Here is a 21,842-nt window from a genome sequence, read left to right on the forward strand (position 1 = left end):
AACTGCCAAACAATCCGAGCGATTTCACCGAGTCCTTTCAGCGGCTTGTTTGATAAGACCTGTGGATCAATAGGCAGGTGAAAGAGAGGAGAGAGAAATGGAGAGATAGAGTCATGGGAGGTGGAGACGAAGAGAGAGAGAAAATAAACTGTTGAGCTGAAACTCCTGGTCTGTGTACTCAGTAATGCCTCTTCTATCTCTCCATTCCGCCTCTCTCTCTTTAGTCTATATCCCTCTCCTCTCTCTTCATCCCTCTCCTCTCTCCATCTCTCTCCCTCCATTTCTCTGAGGTAAAGGCTGGGCTGGTCCAGTCTCTTCAAGAGGGCACGCACACACCGCTAACATTCATGTTCCTCAGATATTTGGTTTAAAGCCATCTCACAAGCCATGCTTGTGAGAACGTAAAGGTCAGACCACGTTCCTGAGAGCTCCTCTCCTCCTTCTCTTTTCCATTTTCTCCTCCTTCCTCCACACACTAACACCATGCACACACTTCATAAAACAGTCATTTGTGACCCCCATCCCCTGTCAGAAAACCGGCGTATATATCACAGCATATACACTGTCTTTACAGGGACCAGGAGAGAGGAGGTGTTGGGCATGAAGGTTATTGTTTTTTGTTGTTGATTTGTTCCTGTTAGTATCATGGTACAGGCAGAATATATATACACACACACACACACCAACATACTACACACACAACCATACACACACTCCCCCCTCCACTCCTCCATCCAACCAGACAAACCTTAAACCTCTATCATAGCACAAGCCTTTTATTGTTACACACACAAACACACACATGCACACACAGACACACACATACACTCAACCACACACCTCCATCTGTGTGGATCCAATCTTATGACGTTCCTCTCCAGTGTGTCTGACTTGGCCTTCTCGGCACGCAGAGATCTGCCTAACCAGCCGCGCTGCTGCCTGCAAATCGACTGCATTATGAACCTCTGGGAGGCATCACTAGACAGAGCCCCGGCTGTTTACCCCAACAAGCCTGGCAACCCACCACTGGCGCCTTGGGAAGGACAGGGAGGAGAGGGAGTATGGACAAAGAATGGGTTGGTGCAGGAAATTGCATTCAGTTTCGTATTTGGATTCAGAAACTATGTGATGTTCGAACACATTATATAACTATGAAACCTAGAGCTATTTAATTAAACGTACCGTTTTTTATGTATTTAAAAGTTACCTTTGTTCGATGCAGTCACTTTCATTGCATATGGTAAAGCTTGCCATCTAGTGATACGAAGGTGGAACTACAACAAACTGTTGTACTATTACAGTATATCATTTAAATATTTCCCAATAAAATACACCTGGCGACATATTTTGTATTTAGGTTTTGAAAATTCCGTTTTAATTCGTAACAACAGTTTTTACAGTTGTTACTTGCTTGCCAAGGCAATCATCCCCACCGCTAGGTGGAATCTATCAAGGTGGCGTAGTTTTAATGCCCTTCTTTACGTTGTTTTGTCGATAAGCGTGTGCATCAGCTAAACACATACATTCATCTAGCGTAGCTTTTTCAGTCTCCACTACTTGTTATACTTGTAGTTTCAGGTATGTAGCTATATATTTACAATGACAATATAGATATAAAAAACATTATACATATTTGTATTGATGAATGCACCATACTTGTGTGACGGCTCTTTTCGGATAAAATCCGAGTGCTGTGGTAGCTAGCAAATGCTAGATAGCTAGCTGACGTTAGCTGGTTGGTACAATATTTTTTTTCTTTCTGTTATGTCTGTGCCCACAAACTGTGTGATGCTACGGGTGCGCTAGGCAGCTAAATGTTAATATATCTAGCCTTTAATAATAATGGATTAGCCTATAACAGGAAATGTGATCAAAAGTGTGTCGGCTAGACAGTGTTTTTTTTTTACTTACACAGTGTAATTACTTCATTCTGGTCTATTTGTTGTCTGCCAGGAAAATACATTTAAAATAGAAATCTTGATACCCGCACAACCATGTCGCTCTACGACGACTTGGGCGTCGCGAGTGACGCCAAGACTGAGGGCTGGTCTAAGAACTTCAAACTGCTCCAGTCGCAGCTGAAGGTGAAGAAGGCTGCTCTGACTCAGGCGAAGGTAAAGACACCTGTAAGACCAGTGATTGTGACCTGTTCTCTGAACGAACGAAATGCCCGCAATCAAGCAGTATCATAGGTAAACAAAGTTTCAGGTGGAACAACGATGACGGCTGTGTTGTATATGTGTGTCTCATCAGACCCAGCGGATGAAGCAGACTACCGTCCTTGCTCCCGTCATCGACCTGAAGAGGGGCGGATCCAGTGAAGACAGACAGATCCTAGACACACCCCCACACATTGCTGTAGGGCTCAAGGTAAAATGTTGTTTCTTGCATAATTGTGTATAACTTGGGGGAGAGAGAGAGGTGTAAGGGAGCCTGTGTCACACCTGGTTTCTCTAGTTGTAAGTGTACTCTCTCTGTCTTCATCCTTGTGTGTGTCTGTGTGTGTGTGTGTGTGTCTGTGTGTATCAGGAAGCGGTGCCTTCAGGCTTCTCCTCAGGGGACGTCCTGATCCCTCTGGCTGATGAGTACGACCCCATGTTCCCCAACGACTACGAGAAGGTGGTGAAGCGACACCGTGAGGAACGGCAGAAGCAGAGGGAGCACGAGCGGCTGAAGGAGATCGAGGAGAGGGAAAAGTACGGGCCTGGATGCTTGTCACACTCGTCTCCCGTCAACAATCGGATACCCACTCCGTTTGACTATGTCCCGCATTGAAATCAACCAATGTCAATTTGCATGTCAGCCAGCCCGTGTCTCGCCTGGTATATAGCGATGAATGGTCTTGTGTCTGCTGTGTTTTGCCTGTGTTTGACCTGTGGCGTGTCCCTCTCCAGGAAGAGGAAGGACCGTCACGAGGGCACCGTCCCCAGCGGGTTCTCCCGCTTCCCCGCGGCCGAGGGAGAATCGGACGAAGAGGAGGACTACGAGAAGGAGAGGAGGAAAAGAGGTGAGGGCAGAGGGATTACCCTGCAGTACCCTATTACCCAGGCGGGCACGCATGCACACCCTCGCTTAACACGCTAGAATGGAGATTAAGCAATGTTGTGAGGTTTAAGACTGTACGATCATCCACTCTCTACTCCTCCCTTCCCTCCATCAGCTCTGGGTGGAGCTGCCATCGCCCCGCCCTCCTCCCTTGTGGATAGAGACGGTGAGTGTGGGCCTGATGTCTGTCTATTCTGGGAGTTTTGTGTCAGGGGGGCCGAGAGAACAGTTTGTGTGTATAATGTGAGTATGGGGGACAGCATGTAGTGAGGATGATCGTCCACTAGGCGTCAGTGTTTTCAAACAACTTCCTAACAGAACCCCCCCCCCCCTCTCTGTTTTCTCAGTCTCTTTCTCTTCGTCATTCCCCTATGAAGAGGAGGGGCGACCCCCCCGGGGTTCCAAGGCAGCCATCCCACCCCCCATGTACGAAGACTCAGAGCGGCCCCGCTCCCCTCCCGGGCCTACCAACACATTCCTGGCCAACATGGGGTGAGTACCACAATACATCCATTTAGACCTACCATTCTACCAATGCTACATTTAGACCTACCATTATCCCAATGCTACACTGCACCACAAGGTGTTTATGGTCACGCTAACACACAGCCTTTGAGACAATGAGCCTTGATGTGTAGAGTGATGAACTGGTGTTCATTATGACCGCAAGGCACATACTGACTCGGTACAGGGAGATAATGTAATGCTTGTGTGTGTCCACCAGAGGGACGGTGGCCCATAAGATCATGCAGAAGTATGGCTTCAGAGAGGGGCAGGGCCTGGGCAAGCATGAGCAGGGCCTCAGCACGGCCCTGTCAGTGGAGAAGACCAGCAAGAGGGGCGGCAAGATCATCATAGGAGACGCTGCGGAGAAACGTACCTCTCTCCCTTCTTCCATCGTTTACTTTTACTGTCTGTCGCACCTGTCATTGCGTCTCTCTCTCGCTCTCTCCTGTGTCTCGGTCCTTCCATCTCTCTGTTTCCTCATCTCTCTCTTCTCACTCAACCATCTCTCTTTTCACACTCCATCTCTTTTTTTCAGTCTTGGCAGTGTTCTGTTTACTGGCTTTTATCTGTTTCCTGTCATATTCTGTCACTATCACACTTTCTTAACCGGGTCCCCTGTGGCTTCCTGCGAGCAGCTTTGGCTGAAGTGTTGGCCGTGGAAACCAGGCTGTCAGTACACGGCCTCGGTTTCTAGTTCCGCAGTTTGTCTTTGTCGGCCTCACTGAAGGTTCTGTTTTGATTTGCACTTCTCATCCATGCGTGATTCTATTGGTTTCAACATCTGTGTGTTGTTTTGTGTTGTCTTGCGTGTGTGTGTGTCCAAGCAGCAGGATCCAGTCAGTCTGCAGCAGCTGAGCCTTCAGCCCAGGGCTCGGGGCCTCCAGGTTGGGCTCCACACATCACATCCTGTTTGCCACACGCATCCTATCCTGCCATTCTCTGTCCAGTCTCCTGTGTGTGTTCTGTATGTCTGCCATCCAGAGTGGCCACTAGCCAGTAATTCTCATCTAGGCTAGCACTAAATGGCACATACAGTTCATCTCAATCGGGGTCAAGTCATATGGAACTAGAAATCAAATTGATTAAGGGCCTTACATTTTACATTTACATTTAGTCATTTAGCAGACGCTCTTATCCAGAGCGACTTACAGTAAGTACAGGGACATTCCCCCGAGGCAAGTAGGGTGAAGTGCCTTGCCCAAGGACACAACGTCACTTTTACGCAGCCGGGAATCAAACCGACAAGCTTCTGATTAATAACCCGATTCGCTAACTGCTCAGCCATCTGACCCCGCCTTATGGTTCATAGTGTAGCTTTCCTATGTTTCTACCTCAAGTTTCAACTGTTACCCCGTGAACATTTTACACAGGCTTTTATGAACACAACCTTCTCAGTAAGATCTACTCATGTTCTACTTGCTGGACAGGAACAATGCCCTTCCGCAGACGTGATCCATCTTGTCTTCTTTTTTCCCCAATCAGCTGACTCCTCCAAGAAGTCAGACGCCAACCCCCTCACCGAGATCCTCAAGTGTCCCACCAAAGTCGTGCTGCTGCGGGTTCGTTTGCCAGCATGAGAGAGTGCTGTATCTGAATGAGTGTGTGTGCGTGTCACACGTAGTCTAAGCAGAGTGTGTGTTCCAGAACATGGTGGGCAGAGGGGAGGTGGATGAGGACCTGGAAGGCGAGACCAAAGAGGAGTGTGAGAAATACGGCAAAGTCACCAAGTGTGTCATATTTGAGGTGAGGGGAGCTCCTCTGCTGAGCCCACGCACACACGCACCCCGTAGCTGCTAACTGGGATCACAGCTCTCCACGACACGTACGCTGTGTCTGGTGGTTTTGGCAGGCCTCCAGAGTTTGTGGCCAAGGTTGCAGCCAGACTGGAACCCCCCCCCGCGGTGGCACTGCTTCCAAATGCTAATACCCCATCATTAGCTTGCTCTGGAACTGTGGGAAAAATAAAGACATTCTACCTAGTTGAGTTAATCCGTTTAGCGCAGGATGTTAAGGATGTGGCATGTTAATGATATTTTTACTGCCCACTTGGACAAAAATAAGTATTCATTTGCCATGTTCTTTCCTCAAATAACACGTTGGCATTTTATTCACATGCAGGATTACAGTGGACTGGTGTTCTCCACAAGTTTAGATGACTGACTGTGATCCTTAGTCGAAGCCCGCTGCTATTGCATAACGACTTCCAGATATATTATTGGGGTTTTAGGTTGCTTGTTCAGTGTTCACGCTTGTTCTAATCGGACCGTATTGTTGCTTCCAGATTGCACTTGTGACTGATGATGAAGCGGTGAGGATATTCCTGGAGTTTGAGAGGGTGGAGTCAGCCATCAAAGGTCAGCAGCTGCCCTGTTGTCACCCTATCTGGGCCTGTCCATCTGTGTGTGCGTGTGCAAGCACTATCATTGTATAACTTTGAGCTGTGTGTGTGTGCCTTATGTGGGTCTCAGTCTAAATGGGTCGTCCCAGATCAAGATTCAGGTGAGACTGGTCTCCCCTTGGTGTTGCATCACCTGTTCCACCAGGCCCCTCCCCTACGCACTTACATCACATCCTCTAAGGGGGACAGGGAGTGGGACAGCAGACCACACGCACGCATTCACACACACACTGCTGGGGAGGATGACAAAATACTTGACACAAACACAGAGAAAGACGGACAGGAAAACAGAACCACACAATCACATCTGTATTCTGGAAGATGTAATCTTGTTATTTTATTTCACAAGTCATCTCCTTGAGTTCGGGAAAAATGTAACTCACATGTCAGAGCTTTTGTTCTTATAGTCAAGTGATTATTTAACTACCAGAGCCTTCAAAATCTGATGATACCAAACTAGGTGGCTTGCTGGTTCAGTGACATTGGAGTGGAGATGCTTATGTGTTGAGTTTGTCTGTCTTAGGATCACCATACACTCCATGTCTCTTCCCAGCGGCTGCAGCACAACCTGTACTGGGAGTAATCATTGATAACTTGTTGTCTTCTGTCTCTAGCCGTGGTGGATCTCAACGGGCGGTACTTTGGAGGGCGCGTGGTGAAAGCCTGCTTCTACAACCTGGATAAGTTCAGGGTTCTAGACCTGGGGGAGCAGGTGTGAGCCAGACTCAACAGAACCGGCCCGCCACAATCAGCACCCACTTCTCCTCACCAGCAGGAACCGGCCGTCTGATTCATGGACACATACACACACACACACACACACACATCCTCATCAGACCTCTGTATATAGGCCAAACACAATTCTCCGAACTTACAGTGTCTAAGTATAGCGAGTAGTCCCACAAGTAGGTTGTTTGTTTTGTTTTGCGTGAAGAGGAAATCACTGTGGCTTAACAGAAACGACAACCTGGATATGAATGAATTCCACTCACCATGAGGCCCTTGATATATGTGTCTTAATACATTTTCATCTTGTACAAATGAAACCTGAAAATTAAATGTCTCTTGTTTTAAATGAAAGTTGTTTTGAGCTTGTCTTCCTCTCGTCATGTTCTCATCACCAGTTCTTGTTCTGGGGCAGAACATAGTCTTGGACGCCTAGTTTTTCTCTGTCTGACATAACTGAGGGATCCCACAAGACCTGGTCCACCAGGGGCTCTTTCTAAATTTAGCCCAGAACGGTGAGGGGGTACTGGGGCAGTGACGCAGAAAACCTGGCCCAGACCCATTCAGCTCTTCTGCATAATGACTTGAGGCCCTGGGGAGTTGAACTAGAGAGGATCCAATTACTCATTTCTATGAACATGTAATTCCTATTAAGATAATGTTATGAAAACAATATGAAGGACACAGCTCCCTCATAGAGGTGCTATTTGGGCAGGTCAGAGTGAGGGAGTTATGATGGGAGAAATGGAATGAGAAGGGTGTAAGCAGGTGTGTGTGTGACAAGAAGGAAGCCATGGAGCGCTGCATGCTTGGCTCGTGCAGAGGCAGTGGAAGGGTGGGTGTGTGGGGGGGGGGGCAAAGGTACCTCTCTGACTGTAACCTGAATACCACCAGTCTAAGCAGTGCTATGAGGCCACACTGTACGCAGCAGATTGAAGGGGCTGTAAAAGTTAATCTGTACTGGTTGATGTCGGGTCAGCTGCCATAGGTCATGGTTGTGCAGTCCAGCACTGCGGTGTAGATGGGTAAAGGGTCTGCTAAAATACAAGAAATTAACACAAAAGTTGGAGAGAAAATGACTTAATACTAGTGAAATTATCTTGCTGCATGGACAGATATTTTACTCAACAAGATACCTTAAAATAAGTTGGTTCCAGTCTAGAAATAAATAGGCTCAAGAATATATCACAAATTAAAAGATAGAAACTAGTAAATAATTTTTGAAACAAGATAATAAATATTATATTTCCACAACTAAGATTATAAATCTTGGCAAGCAGAACACTTGGCAGTGTTGTGAAGGGAAGGTATGGCCCAGAGGGGCGGGGTGGGGAGCACTAAACCGAGCATAGGCGTGTGTGGCTCATGGTGTGTGGATGGGAAGTCCTCTCCGAGAGGCACCGCTACTTCAGTTCAGAACAGGATATAAAAATAGTATGTTGTTGTTGACAAAAGTTATTGAGAACAGCCACGCCTCGACCAGATTGGTTCCAGATGTCAACATGTTATTAAGAAACGTCTTGTGTACTTCACAGTTTTTTGCAATCAAATGTTACATGTATCAAAGTGGTGTGCGTGCGGTGTTGCACGTGCACCGGTTTTCCCTTTTTTTCTCAATTTAGCCCAAACGGATTAAATACGTGTATATAGAACAACTGTATTCTACAGCACTAGTATCCCAATTGTACACGTTGTATAATAGTTTGTATGTCTGTTGAAAATGATTTTATTAAATACTATACAGGACGAATGATAAGCGTATTGACACCATCCAAACTGACTGATTCAGGCAAAAAGCGCATACAGTATTGTAAATGGTTACGTTTACCGATTGCAGCCACAAGGTGACGCAGCACGAGCCTCAGTTCTGACAGGCACTTACAGCGCGCGCGCAAACCGGCAAAAGGGGCCTCACGTCATCGCTGCTCGTCACGTTGTTTCCTGCTCGGTGAGTTTAAATAGAGGATCTGGGACACAGACCGGTAGATTATTTCACCGACATAGACTGACCGGCATCAGAAAAGCATCGGAAAACGCTTATTGCCAAGGATTTCTATTGACAGATTACAACTGTTGAGACTAAAACTAACTAAAAATCTGAATTTGATTTGTAGTTTGATTTCACTGCGTTGATCTGATCTTCTTAATCGACTGTACTGGGGGGCGTTTATTGGAATTGATACACGGGGAAATCGAAGTTCTTTCGTCTTCATCTCTCTTCAAGGAATGCCAAGAGAGCTGACTCAGAACAGAATCCAAAAGATCTGGATTCCATCTAAAGATGATAAACCAGCTGTACCCAAGAGAGGTAAGCAACCTGAATATAATCAGGTTTTTATTGGCTCAATTATAAGTAAATCATGGGGTTACTGATACCCTTTTTACTACTGTAAAAAGTGTGTTGCATGAAACTCAGGCTATTTATTTAATTGTTTTATTTTTGAACTCAGGCTATATAAAAAATATGATAATGTGCACAACACGTGTTTATGAGTTTCAAATGACTGCCATTATGGGGTTGGTTGTATACGACCAACGATCCCAACAAAAACATCTACCAATTTTATAAATACGTAATTAGACGTAAGTAGCCCACTGACTTCACTGTATTCTTTACAGTGTCAATATTAAATATCTCAGCTTCTTCTGGGCGTTGTCACACTGCACGCGAAGGAGTTATTCAAAATTGATTCCAAGTAGAGCGACGGAGCTTTGGTCTCCATAGCAACCATTGACCGAGCCCGGTCGGTACCCAGTGCAAGGGGCTCTGTTCGTGGCATGAAGCGGTGTGTGGGAGGGAATGTCAAGGCGATTCCAGGGTCTCATTCGTCTGTGATTGGATAAGCTGGTGTGCGTTTGCATGGCGCGAGCCTCTCAGTGGTCGGTTTTTTTAATGAGCGAATGCATGAATTCCTGAATAGCATCTTCCTATTCATGTCTTTCTGTCTATGTCTGTAAAGATAAGCGCTTGATAATGCAAGATTATACCATCTTCACCTCTGTGAATATGTACTGGTCCAAACAGGTAGAGAGGACAGCCTAGGATAATTATCGTTAGCTCTGGATTAGCCCCCCCAGCTAATGTCCTTTCCCATGACTGGTCAGTGACACACAGTCTACGTCCTGAGTGACCTCAGCCTCTAATGGGATGAGCTTCTTTGACACTGAGAGTGACAGAGAGACTGAGGGAGGTGTAAGAGGGATGAAGCGGGATGAAGCGGGCACGGACAGAGAGAGATAGAAGGGACTGTATTGAGAGTTAGCTCGTGATTGAAAGGGGGATGGAGATGACGGGGCGTGGAGGAGGAGAAGATAGATTGAACGTAAAATTTAAGATGTCGTAAGATGTGGAAGGACTACCTCACCTGTAATAACCTGGTGTGTTTGATGTGGTTTCCTTCAGACACGGTGCAGAGACATCCAATATAGGAGTGAGCCGCTTCTTAGCCGCTTATTGATTTTATGTAAAGCACCTTGAGCTACAATTCTTGTATGAAATGTGCTATATAAATAAAGTCTTACTTACTTACTTACTTACTAGAGAAGATCTCCTCAGTGTACCGGCCTTTATTTCACTGTCATGTCCACATGAGCTCACCATGTGACCTAGGCTACTTCTCTAATACTGTATCTAAACGTGTGTGTGTGTGTGTGTACAGTGTAGTCTTGTACGGTTGTGGGCCACATGTTCAGTGATGCAGAGTTGATCTGACCACTGAGCCAGGGTATGTGCTGGCTTAGTATGTGGGTGGGTGGGCACGGTGTATGGGTGTGCATGGGGAGGGCCGTTGAGAGGGGGTTATTGGAGAACTACTGCACAGGGGCTGACCTCATTTCAGGGGCCCAGGGAGGGGGGTGACAGGGTGTAGAGAGGGCCGAACTGGGGCAGTGGGTTTATTTTTACCAACTTATTATTAGATGAGTTTGCAGGGAACAGCGTTATACAGGTTATGGTCAGTCTATGACAAATTGGTTTACAGGAGATTTTTAGTTTTCAAAATGATAACCCCTGACTCACTCTTTATCCTTCTTTGTAGCTGGTGGGGGCCCACACCTGGCCAACCCCCCCACGGTTATTGTGATGGTGGGTCTGCCAGCTCGGGGGAAAACCTACATGTCCAAGAAACTGACCCGCTACCTCAACTGGATTGGCATGCCCACCAAAGGTACAGGACGCAGTCTTAAACACAGCTGGAGAACGATAACCACGCTGATCCTCTCAGTCGTCATGTGTCTCTTTGCTTATTCTAATGCTAACGGAGGACAACGTTGTTCTTCTGAAGTCACGCCCTAGTCTAGCCCAGTACTCCTGTTTGTCTGTCTGACACAAATGTCTCGACTCATGCTTCTAGAAACTCACCCTGTGTGTGTTTTTGTGTCCAGTCTTCAACGTGGGGGAGTACCGTAGAGAGGCGGTCAAAAACTACAGTTCCTACGACTTCTTCAAGTCTGACAACGAGAATGCCGTGAAGATTAGACAGTAAGTCAAGCCAATCACAGCAGTCCACCAGTAGACTTAGAATCCAGAGTGAGAGACAGTAGATACTCTGGAACATTCAGCATCTGTATTCAGGACTGTTTCACAAACTAACAGGAAGGTTATGTTTTCCTTTTTAGACAGTGTGCCTTGGCTGCACTCCGAGACGTCAAGTGCTATTTGACAGAGGAGGGGGGACAAGTGGCGGTAAGTCGGCATCCCAGCATGCACCTCTCCAGCAAACCTCGTATCTCGTCTGGAATGTAGTTGGTTGATATTTCCACTCATAGGTTCTCTGTCTTCTTTGTGTGCAGGTGTTTGATGCTACAAACACGACGCGCGACAGGCGAGACATGATCCTGGATTTCGGCAGCGAGCACTGCTTCAAGGTCAGTGTTGCTATGGTTACCCCAGCGCACAGGCAGGCGTGACACTCATGTGTTCGAGCTGAGTCAGACCCATGCGTGTCTGTGACTCAGTGGGATGAAGAGGTGTGATGAGGATGGTGGTGCCTGATTGAAATGACTGACGATGGTTTTATCTCACTACAGGTTTTCTTCATTGAGTCTGTGTGTGATGATCCTAGTGTCATCGCCTCAAATATAATGGTGAGTCACATACGAGTTCTGAGGGATTTTCTCAGATTTTCAAGGTTTTGTCATTTTTAAAGAGGACCAACAAATAAAATGCTTTTGTTAAAAATATTACAAATCTAAAGTTGGATTCTGACCACACCATTGTCTTCTTCATACAGGAAGTGAAGGTGTCCTGCCCGGACTACCAGGACTGCAACAAGACAGACGCCATGTTGGACTTCCAGAAAAGGATTGAGTGTTACAAAGCTCACTACGAGCCCCTGGACCCTGATGAGTATGACAGGTGGGTCCTGCCTCCTCCACACACACAAACAAACACACACACACACTCACACACTCACATACACATACACACACAAAACAGAAACATGTGGCTTGACCCTGTTCCACCCTCTATGCAGGGATCTGTCCTTCATTAAGGTGATCGACGTGGGCAGGCGCTTCTTGGTGAACCGCATCCAGGACCACATCCAGAGTAAGATCGTGTACTACCTGATGAACATCCACGTCCAGCCCAGGGCCATCTACCTCTGCAGGCACGGGGAGAGCATGCACAACCTGCAGGGACGCCTGGGGGGCGACTCGGGACTGTCTTCACGGGGCAAAAAGGTAAACTTAAATAGTCTACACATTCCATACATACACACAGATGTTTGGAGACCCAGGGAAACTCTGTTGACCTGATTCTACACACACACACACAAATCAACACAACTAACACACACCATCCCCTGTGTCTCCAGTTTGCGGCTGCCCTGTCAGGGTTTGTGGAGGAGCAGAACCTGAAGGGTCTGAAGGTGTGGACCAGCCAGATGTGTCGCAGCATCCAGACCGCTGAGGACCTCGGGGTGCCCTACGAGCAGTGGAAGGCCCTCAACGAGTTAGACGCTGTGAGTCCCACACGCTCCACTCCTCCTGCTGTTTGCGTGTGCACGGACACGGCTCTAACATGGTGGTTGTGTCCTACAGGGGGTGTGTGAGGAGATGACCTATGAGGAGATCAAGGAGAAATATCCAGATGAGTTTGCTCTCAGAGACCAGGACAAGTTCTACTACCGCTACCCCACAGGAGAGGTGAGATAACGCTGGAATAAACTCTATATTGGTACAGTTGATAACAATATAAATGTGTGATTCTATGTGAGCATGTAATGTGAGAAGACAGAATGAGTAATCGTCCCTCTCTCGTCCTCCCCCTGTTCCTGGCTGTAGTCCTACCAGGACCTGGTGCAGCGTGTTGAGCCGGTCATCATGGAGCTGGAGAGGCAGGAGAACGTTCTGGTCGTCTGTCACCAGGCGGTCATGCGTTGCCTGCTAGCCTACTTCCTGGACAAGAGTGCAGGTGAGACTACAAATCCCTCAGCCACCAGTTTCTCTTCACTCACAGCTGTCCGTGTTACCAGTGTACTGGAGCTGCTCTGACTTGATACTTTGATTTGGTTATTGCAGATGAGATGCCGTACCTGAAGTGCCCGCTTCATACTGTGCTGAAACTCACCCCCATGGCTTATGGTGAGAATGCACAGCTACCGTATATTACATCTACATTAACCTAACAGGATTACAGCAGCTTGGGCCTGCATTGGCTGATGAGTGCTGCTGAATGAGTTGTGTTTGTGTTCTGCAGGGTGCAAAGTGGAGTCCATCTCGCTGAATGTGGACGCTGTGAACACACACAGAGACAGACCTGAGGTAAATGCTCCCTTCAGTGTCTCCAGCTTCCTTGCTTGTGTGTCTGAACGTCCTCTTATCCAGCACTGGAAATGCATTCTAAATGTCTCTCTCTCCCTCTCTCTCTCTCTCTCTCTCTCTCTCTCTCTCTCTCTCTCTCTCTCTCTCTCTCTCTCTGTAGGAGGTGAAGAAGGGTCCTGGTACTCTGTTGAGGAGGAACAGTGTGACCCCCCTGACCAGCCCGGAGCCCAACATCAAGAAGTCCCGCATTGACGAGCTGGACGAGCCCCCCCTCCATGAGCTGCCCCCCTCGCTGTCCCTCTGCTCCCCCACGCTCCTCCCCCTCTCCCTGGCTGGACAGGTGAGACACACACACACACACGGTCTCTCAACATTCATATCTCGTTCATCACTACACGCCTTATCTTTATCCTCTACACTTCTCTGTGCTTGTAATGGCACACTTCTGGCACTCACTTCCCTCCTTCTGTTTCATCCTCTTTTTTTCCCTTCCTCACCCTCCTCACCCTCCTTCTCCTGTCCTGTCAGCACTGGCTGGGGAAAGTTTGCCTGTAAGTATCTTCTCTCTACAGTATCTTTGTGTTTGGCTCTTCTTTCTCATACTCCAGTCTATTTATAGGTACAGACAATGGTTGCCTAACAGTTTCCCCCCAATATGATCTTATATGATCTTTTTTTCTGTATTTCTAAGAATCCACATGATACGTAAGCACCCCCCCCCCCCCCCCACACACACACACACACACACTCACTTCCTGAAGTCCAATTGTGTTCGGGGCATTCCAATACGCTGACTAAATTTGCTCCCACCGTGTTATTTCACCAACCCTGCCCTCCCTGTCCTGTCTACACCTTTATCTTGTATGTGTTTCTTCTCTTGTCTTGCATTAAGACGCACCATCCTTCATTATCTGAAAGTGGTCTCTCTCTTAGTGTTCCAAAGGTAAAGCCACAGTAGAGATGGCCTGGACAGCTTCTAGTGTGTGTGTGTGGAGAGATTCTTTGTTTGTTTTGAGTCATAACATTTGTTTTTAGATCATTTGTTTTTGTTTATGTAGTAGAGCTTCTGTTTAGTATAGCGCTGTAGTGCTGTTATCAGCTGGTGCGCTATTTCGTTCGTGTATGTTTATTTTTTTCTTTACATGTTTGTCTTGGAGGTCATGTGACAGGGTTCTCCTTTCTGTGATTTTGTTTTCTCAGAACCTGAAGAGGAAGTCTACGGACAGTCATGAAGTCTTTCAGCTCTGCCAATGAGACGCCAGATATCCCGGGAAGTGACAAGTGTGTTGCCACGGCGTTCGTCCCTTCCTCTCTCTGGACATCCCAGAGACATCTCATTTCTGTTTCCTTCTCAGACCTGAGAGTGTGCTCTGCTGTCTGCCAGGGGGCCACCTGCTCTGATGCTCAGAATGGGGAAGGAAGAGCTGACCAGTAAAAACATCTAAAGCTCTGTCAGAGAGCCAAGCAAAGGAACTTTACCGTTCCAGAAAGGGGCTTTCTACAAAATCAAATACAACCTCATGCGCAACAAACGTCATGTAAAATTTGGACTGACTAAAGCTGTGTTCCTGATCTTGTCACAACTGACCTCATCCGGATCCACATTCTCATTTCTCTGTCGTTGCTCCTCTTGCGAAGAACTGTTGTCATGGCATTGTTCTTAGAATTGATGTTAGATCATTCTGTTCCTTGTAGAATTCCAGTTTAGACTGGTTTGATGTGCAATCAGCCCGCTCTTTCTTTGAACAAGAATCCAACCAAAGAACACGAAGCCGGTGGAGTTCTACTGTGCACATTATTTAAGAAAAAACTTTGTTCGGATTATTACAAAGAAGGTCATGCATTTTCAGTTTGATTACTTTTGTAATCAGTTATCATTTTGTTCAGTGTATGTGTGAAAGTACGGTGTGTTGTTGGTGTGTGGCCACACAGTGGTTGTGTTTATCTCTGCATCTTGAGAGGTATGAAGGAGATTATCATTTAAACCTAGAGTGCCTAGTGCTTGTCCTGCAAAGTCAAAGCTGCTTAATGTACAGTACAGCCCATATCAATAGACTCAGCTGCCTACCCACCTGCAGACAGATCTTCAGACACTGCACATAGCCTATGACATATCACTGTACAGATACGCTTTTTTTAAATATATTTTTCTTTTTTTGTTGTTGCTTGATTTTGAAATCAGTGCTGATCATCTGAGTGGGACCCTGATCTGTGTGGTTGTCCCAAAACCAGGGGAAATGTCATTGCATGTGTGAGCGCCTATATTTTTGTTATAACATGTTAATCTGTAATTAGCTTTTGTAAATAGCATTGTACATATGAGGATGGAAGGAAGCTGGAGGCCGAACAGTGTACAGGAATTTCTGAAGTGTGATTTGGATTGATTCAAGAAAGGAAGTATGAAAGAGCCAGCCAGAGGATCTATTTTACTGCTACGGCTGACTGATAAAACAAATTATGATAAAATGACAAATGATATAACTATGTCTTTAAATGGCTGTAATACTTTTGTTTGCTTCTGATACTTGAACTCAGTTTTTTTTGTAAGAAATGTTTTCTTAAACTATTTATTTGTTTGTAGATTTTGATGATAGTAGAGAGAGAGTGGCACTGTGTTTCATACCTGAGGATCATCCACTACCTGACAATGACACATGTACATTCTGCTTTCACTGGACCAATAAAACTACAGAAAATGTAATCTTTATTTGTTTTTGTCTCTCTTTATTTGCAATAAATCACAAAATACCTAATTCTCCTACTAATTAAGAAATACCTAATTCGCCTGCTAGTCACATGTCACTTTCTACACACTTGCTAGTGTAGGGTGTCACCAGTTTGGAGTAGTCACCTTCACACCCATTCATTCAGAATACCAGTGTAAATATATGAGTTGACATTATGCCACGTTTGCAGTAGTCTACTGGGGTAGGAATATCCCCTCACACACAAGCATCGAATTCCTAACGGTTTATTTATGAAGCTACAGTCATGGTTTCCCTCCATAGTCACATGTGATTGCCATGCTGCAGCAGTGTTACCATGGTGACTTGGCACTTCCAAGCCACACAGAATATCCAGTCTAATGTCCGTATTGCGTTCCTCGTCTTCTTGGGTAGAGGAGAGACAAAGACCCAGGCCAGGACCAGGCCAGACCCAGTCCAATGAGCTCAGCACAGTCAAAACCTAGACAACCTCTCCCAGCCAGACAGACAGTCTGGGGGACTGCAGCCTGTCTGTGCCCCACATTCAGCACTAATGACTTTCCCTGAGCTAGATGGATTAGCCAAGCGACAGCACATAAACCTCACATTTGAAAGCGAGCAGTCCCATGTGACAACTCATTTCCGAGAATTACTCAACCTGCGCTAAGTGAAACCAGGTTGGCGGAGAAAGATTGTCCAAAGGCTCATAAATATTGCTTCTCTTCTGTCATTGTTCACCATCCTTTTCTTTGAATCCTTGGGTTTCATGTACATCTAGGTCATGGTATGAGATATGCTGGAGTAGGGTGTGACCATAGATTAGACCAGACAGATACAGTATAGTCACGTGTGTGGGGGGCCAATGCACTATAGTAGCCTATGTGTGCCACTGTCAAGTCAGCATACAAACAACTGATCACGTGTAGCCAATCAATAGCAACATCAATGAGACATGGGGTCGTGTTAACAGTCAGATTGTCTCAATGACAATCGCTTAAAAGGAAGTGCAATAAACAGTCCTGTGTTGAAAGGAGCAGAAAGAAAGCTCACGTGTGATAACGTTGTCTTGAAAATGCTCAGTGCTTGTTGGTGACCTGTGTTCTGTCCATTTACATGTGCAGAGTTATTCTGCTTGTGGGTGAGCCAAACTCTGCCAAACAGTGTGGTCCTGTCAGTGTGTACAGTTCACACACATACACACACAAGCACACACTCACAAACTCCCCACCTGTGTTACTTTCATTCTTCATCCTTATCTCCTGATGTCTGACTCAGCCAGTGGGTTGTCGGCCAGTGTGGTCATCGCTGCCCAGTTCTTCTGTGACGAGGCTCATGAAGCTGTGTGTCAAGTCACACGTACACACTTCATGATGGAAAGTCACTTTGCATTTGAATTTGTATAGCCAGCTTGTGCCCTGAGGTCTGTGTATTCAAATAAACGTGTGCTGTGTCTAGGATATGCTCGATAGCGACATCATATATTTTTATTCGGAACCATACAGAAGTGAATTTGTGCTTGGCTGGATTTGATTGGTCTTCAGGCTGTGTATTTGTATATCTGTACTCAGGTGAAAACAGTCAGGTGTGTTGTCTGTGTGTTTGGGGGGGGGGTAATCTCCATGGGAGAGAGAAGATGCAGAGTCAGAGCTGTAAATGGAACACAGGCCTGGTTTAACTGGCTCGGCTAATCAGCGCTTCCACAAATAGAGGGGCTAATGCTGCCATGACGAAAGACTGACAACCTCAGAGCTTTAACCATGCATGCTCTGGACCAGCAGTTTAACCATGCATGCTCTGGACCAAGGATCTGTGTTCAAGAATGTGTTAATCACTAAATTAAGTCTAAAATGATCCAATTTGAATGATCTGATTTCTGTCTCTCTTTCCCTCTCTCTCCCTCTCTCTCCTTTTCTCTCTCTCTGTCTTGTGGCATGTTCTGACTCAGCTCCCTGTTCTACCTGAAGGGATTAGCTCATCCCTATTAAGAAGTCATGTGATCTAGTCCCTTTTGGGTGTCTAAAAGGATCTGGACATCTAAACCCATTCAGGAGATCCAGCCTGCACTAGTCTTATTACACACACAAACACACACACCTGTAATTCAAACTGAGTCGTGAATAAAGCAACCTATCAAAGCATCACTGTCTAAAGAGAAAGCTCTAAAGAGAGCTTAATGACTTTATGACCAAAACACACACCATCCCTCACACACGCACGCACACGCACACACACACACACACAAGGCTTGTATTTGCTCTGTGAATATTGCTTGCCATAATCTATTAAGGGCAAAGTGTAATTTGTGGTTTCACACTCAAATCCACTCCTCTTTCTATCTTTCTCTTTCTCACTGTCATAGCCATTGATGGGGACATATCCTCTCTCTCTCTCTTTGTGTGGTGGTCATCGATGGAGAGATCTCAGTTTGAATGGAAAGGGAGCCCATTCAACAGGCCTTGAATAGACCAGTCATTGTGGAATACGCAAAACACACACCAGCTCATTAAACAAATGATGATGAACCTTGTTTACGTGTTATTGTCTCTGATTCGATTTTGGAGGCGAGGTTGTTCGATATGCTTGTTGTTGTTGTTGTAAATTAGAACTGGAGGTCAAGATGGGGACGCCGGACATATGTGTTTGGGGTTGTAGGTAGGTCATGCTGGGTAGAAGTTGCTATTGTGTGTGAGGTATTTGAGGCGGGACGTGTCCAGTGCCAGATAACTGCTCAGGTATCATCAGGTGATGCCAGCTCACAGCCCACTGCCTCTCTCTATGTCCACTCTACGTTTCTGACTGCAGATGTCGGAAAACAAGTTAGCAGCCATACCACTGCTGCCGAGGCTGCAGCCATGCCAGTTGGCATCAGGGCAGACCCAGTTAACATGTTTGCGGGTGTTCATTACAGTTCCCCAGAGAGTGTTATCCTTCCCTTGCTGTTTGCTGACATTCTCTCTGTTGCTGCCTGGGTGAATGAGTTTATCCTGGATACGTGAGCATTTGCACATCACTCTCCTCACTGGAGTCCATTATTCAGTCATGAGTGGTGGAGCGAGAGAGACAGGGCGGGGGGAGGGAGGTGGAGGACAGGAGAGAGGGATATGTGGAGAGAGAGTGTGAGGGATTAAATGGGATGGGGCTTGGGCAAGGTGTACGTGAGTTTGCTCACATTCCTTACTTGGTCATAGATCTGTGAAAGCATTTTCCTCTCCTCTCCCCTCTTCTGCAGATTAACCATGGTGACAGTCTGATTGGGTTTGGTGGACAGTACAGTGCATACCACCATCACCACAACTTCCAAAAAGAAGTTCGGTACTTCCCACAGAACTCACGTGAGTGAAAATGAGGATGAGCTGTGAGTAAGTGCTTATACCTCTAAGATAAACTGTTTGACCATACACAAGTATAGATAGACACACCAACACCCACAGTTTACCTTCAAATGGATGTTTTACAGATACACTTTATGCTTTTACATAGTTACCTCCTGATAACCAGCAGCTGCTGAAAATTGAGGCTGTAGGTGTGTTTGTGTGTGTTTGTGTGTGTGTGTGTGTGTGTGTGTGTGTGTGTGAGCAGATCTGTGTGTGTGCGAGCAGGCTTCAGGTGTGTGCAGGTGAACCTTCCTCGACAAACCCCAACCTTGACCCTGACACTCGCTGTCCATGTGGAGACTGGATGTGATCTCTGACACCTGTCTGCTGAGGGTGATAACTGAATTGATATTGTTAAACCCAGTTTATGATCCTCATGGTCCTGCTGGGGACTGCTACAGGAACCAGGCTGGATCTGCCTGTGCTGACACTGCAGGTCACTGTGAAGCCCTTTGTGACATTGCTTGTAAAAAACGGCCATGCAAATAAAAAGAAATATGATTTGATCTCATGATGTGATGATTGCACAGAGATGTAAAGCCATAGCGATGTTTGTCGGTCTGTCTTTCTGTGTGTCCATCTGTGTGTCTGTCTATCTGCCTGGATGCCTGGCTGCCTGATGACTTACATCATGGCATACAAAGGTCAAATTGTGGAGAATGTAAAGTGTACAAATCAAGCCTACCAGGGAATGGGCTTGAGGCCTGATTTGGCAGGATGAAGTTCAAGTGTTGCCCCATGATGAAGTAAATACAGAAGGAAGTTTGGTTCACGTCATATTGCAATAGTATACTTCTGAAACCCTGGGAAAATCAAGACCTCACTTTCACCCCTAAATACTGGTAGAGACCGGACAATGTTTGTACAATAGGATTGTCTGTCTGTGTGTGTGTCTGTCTATCTGTGTGTCTGTCTATCTGCCTGGATGCCTGGCTGCCTGATTAATGACACATCATGGCATACAAAGGTCCCTGGACAGGCCACGTATGTCAGCTGACAGGCAAGTGACACAGGTTTTGTCACTATGTGGACTTGAAGACTGTCTGACAGCATGATGCACACAAACACCCATCCAGGGAAGCTGTGTGCCTGCTGTATTACTGTAATGCATTACTGGTCACACATCAGGAATAGCTGTCATTCACATATGTATGTACAATTACAGACAATTTTACTGGCTTTGGATTGACAGCATCAATCACAGACTATCAAATTGTGGAGAATGTAAAGTGTACAAATCAAGCCTACCAGGGAATGGGCTTGAGGCCTGATTTGGCAGGATGAAGTTCAAGTGTTGCCCCATGATTAAGTAAATACAGAAGGAAGTTAAATTCACGTCACATTGCAATAGTATACTTTTGAAACCCTGGGAAAATCAAGACCTCACTTTCACCCCTAAATACTGGTAGACACCAGACAATGGTTTAAAGTTTAAAGAATGTGTGTGTTTGTGTTTTGTTCTCTGAAGAATTTCCTGCTGATCACCCAGCTTTTCATTACAGGCTATTTCACCATGTCCTCCTTGCCCCTGTTTACCACAGCAAGAGGGCTGTGTGGAAAACTTACTCTGGGTTTCATCAGAAACCTCTGTGTTGACAGAGGTGGTCTCCTCCCTAAACCTGGAGCCCCGCCTTCTCCAACTAACTGCTTCACCTCCGACACATCCATGCTCCCCATCACGCACAGAGACAGAGCTGCTATCTCACACGTCTCTCCTGAAGAGGAGAGACCAGCACGTAGCACTACACCCCACCAGTTCCTCGTCCTGCTACCCAACCCCTAATCCAATGTGTGTGTGTGTGTGTGTGTGTGTGTGTGTGTGTGTGTGTGTGTGTGTGTGAGAGAGAGCTCTAGGTGGAACTGTGCTGACATCATGACTAGATCTGAAGATGGCTGTTTCCTACGAAGTTCCTCACCCCACGGCTCATACACAGCAGTCTTGATCTCCTGCTTGGCACTAACGTGATAAAGCCATGTACACATCAAGACTGTGATTGTGTGCCACGCACTTACTATACGTCACGTCCTGTACGCATGCACAGCCGCACACTGCATGAATCGCAGCGTATATTTACTGACTGATAATACAGTTGGCAAGCTAAGGACGTCTTAGAGCATTCCCAGCAAGGTGTGCTTATGCAAGTCTAAAGTACTAAGTGGTCTCGCTGGTCATCAGAGAAAAAAGTTGTACTTAGCAGACCCTCCTCTATAAACTGTAGGCCCACAGGAGCAAGTATGCCTGTGTTCATGTGAACATGAACACAGACTACAGTCAGTGCATTACACTCTATATGCACCTTACCATGCATAGATAAAGAAAGC

The 21,842-nt window shown here is 46.3% G+C and overlaps 3 protein-coding genes across 10 annotated transcripts in view; 2 read left to right on the top strand and 1 right to left on the bottom strand.

The window, feature by feature from the left end:
• Positions 1–21,842, bottom strand: part of itih5 (inter-alpha-trypsin inhibitor heavy chain 5) — a 173,415-nt gene that overhangs the window by 92,438 nt on the left and 59,135 nt on the right. The gene's annotated exons all lie outside the window — the stretch shown is intronic.
• rbm17 (RNA binding motif protein 17) lies at positions 1,445–7,030 on the top strand. 6 transcript variants are annotated; one of them, XM_062483372.1, is made up of 13 exons: positions 1,445–1,578; positions 1,954–2,126; positions 2,254–2,370; positions 2,530–2,696; positions 2,895–3,007; positions 3,161–3,211; positions 3,393–3,537; positions 3,770–3,921; positions 4,377–4,436; positions 5,035–5,111; positions 5,197–5,295; positions 5,834–5,906; positions 6,565–7,030. In XM_062483372.1, exons 2-13 carry the CDS (start codon positions 1,995–1,997, stop codon positions 6,666–6,668), a joined length of 1,290 nt encoding a protein of 429 aa, XP_062339356.1. In that variant the 5' UTR covers positions 1,445–1,578; positions 1,954–1,994; the 3' UTR covers positions 6,669–7,030. The 6 variants fall into 6 exon arrangements, with proteins under 6 accessions (XP_062339356.1, XP_062339357.1, XP_062339361.1 ...); XM_062483373.1 differs by having other exon boundaries at positions 4,380–4,436; XM_062483374.1 differs by having other exon boundaries at positions 1,446–1,578; positions 1,954–2,114.
• pfkfb3 (6-phosphofructo-2-kinase/fructose-2,6-biphosphatase 3) lies at positions 8,639–16,148 on the top strand. Of its 3 annotated transcripts, XM_062483091.1 has the most exons (17): positions 8,639–8,984; positions 10,714–10,842; positions 11,060–11,156; positions 11,294–11,360; positions 11,468–11,542; positions 11,705–11,761; positions 11,908–12,032; positions 12,151–12,358; positions 12,493–12,639; positions 12,719–12,823; positions 12,962–13,091; positions 13,199–13,261; positions 13,377–13,441; positions 13,602–13,781; positions 13,970–13,992; positions 14,334–14,384; positions 14,642–16,148. In XM_062483091.1, exons 1-17 carry the CDS (start codon positions 8,903–8,905, stop codon positions 14,646–14,648), a joined length of 1,611 nt encoding a protein of 536 aa, XP_062339075.1. In that variant the 5' UTR covers positions 8,639–8,902; the 3' UTR covers positions 14,649–16,148. The 3 variants fall into 3 exon arrangements, with proteins under 3 accessions (XP_062339075.1, XP_062339077.1, XP_062339076.1); XM_062483093.1 differs by lacking the exon at positions 14,334–14,384 and having other exon boundaries at positions 8,640–8,984; XM_062483092.1 differs by lacking the exons at positions 13,970–13,992; positions 14,334–14,384 and having other exon boundaries at positions 8,640–8,984.

The sequence above is a fragment of the Osmerus eperlanus genome, chromosome 17 (genome assembly GCF_963692335.1).
Source record: "Osmerus eperlanus chromosome 17, fOsmEpe2.1, whole genome shotgun sequence".
NCBI classification, from domain to species: domain Eukaryota; kingdom Metazoa; phylum Chordata; class Actinopteri; order Osmeriformes; family Osmeridae; genus Osmerus; species Osmerus eperlanus.

What these genes read in the sequence shown, in the direction of transcription:
- rbm17 (XM_062483372.1), top strand. Translation starts at nt 1,995, where the DNA reads ATGTCGCTCTACGACGACTTGGGCGTCGCGAGTGACGCCAAGACTGAG. An exon ending in GAGATCGAGGAGAGGGAAAA is followed by an intron (nt 2,697 to 2,894) that starts GTACGGGCCTGG and finishes GTCCCTCTCCAG; the next exon opens with GAAGAGGAAGGACCGTCACG. An exon ending in GGTGGAGTCAGCCATCAAAG is followed by an intron (nt 5,907 to 6,564) that starts GTCAGCAGCTGC and finishes TTCTGTCTCTAG; the next exon opens with CCGTGGTGGATCTCAACGGG.
- pfkfb3 (XM_062483091.1), top strand. Translation starts at nt 8,903, where the DNA reads ATGCCAAGAGAGCTGACTCAGAACAGAATCCAAAAGATCTGGATTCCA. An exon ending in GACCCTGATGAGTATGACAG is followed by an intron (nt 12,033 to 12,150) that starts GTGGGTCCTGCC and finishes CCCTCTATGCAG; the next exon opens with GGATCTGTCCTTCATTAAGG. An exon ending in TGGCTGGGGAAAGTTTGCCT is followed by an intron (nt 13,993 to 14,333) that starts GTAAGTATCTTC and finishes TCTTGCATTAAG; the next exon opens with ACGCACCATCCTTCATTATC.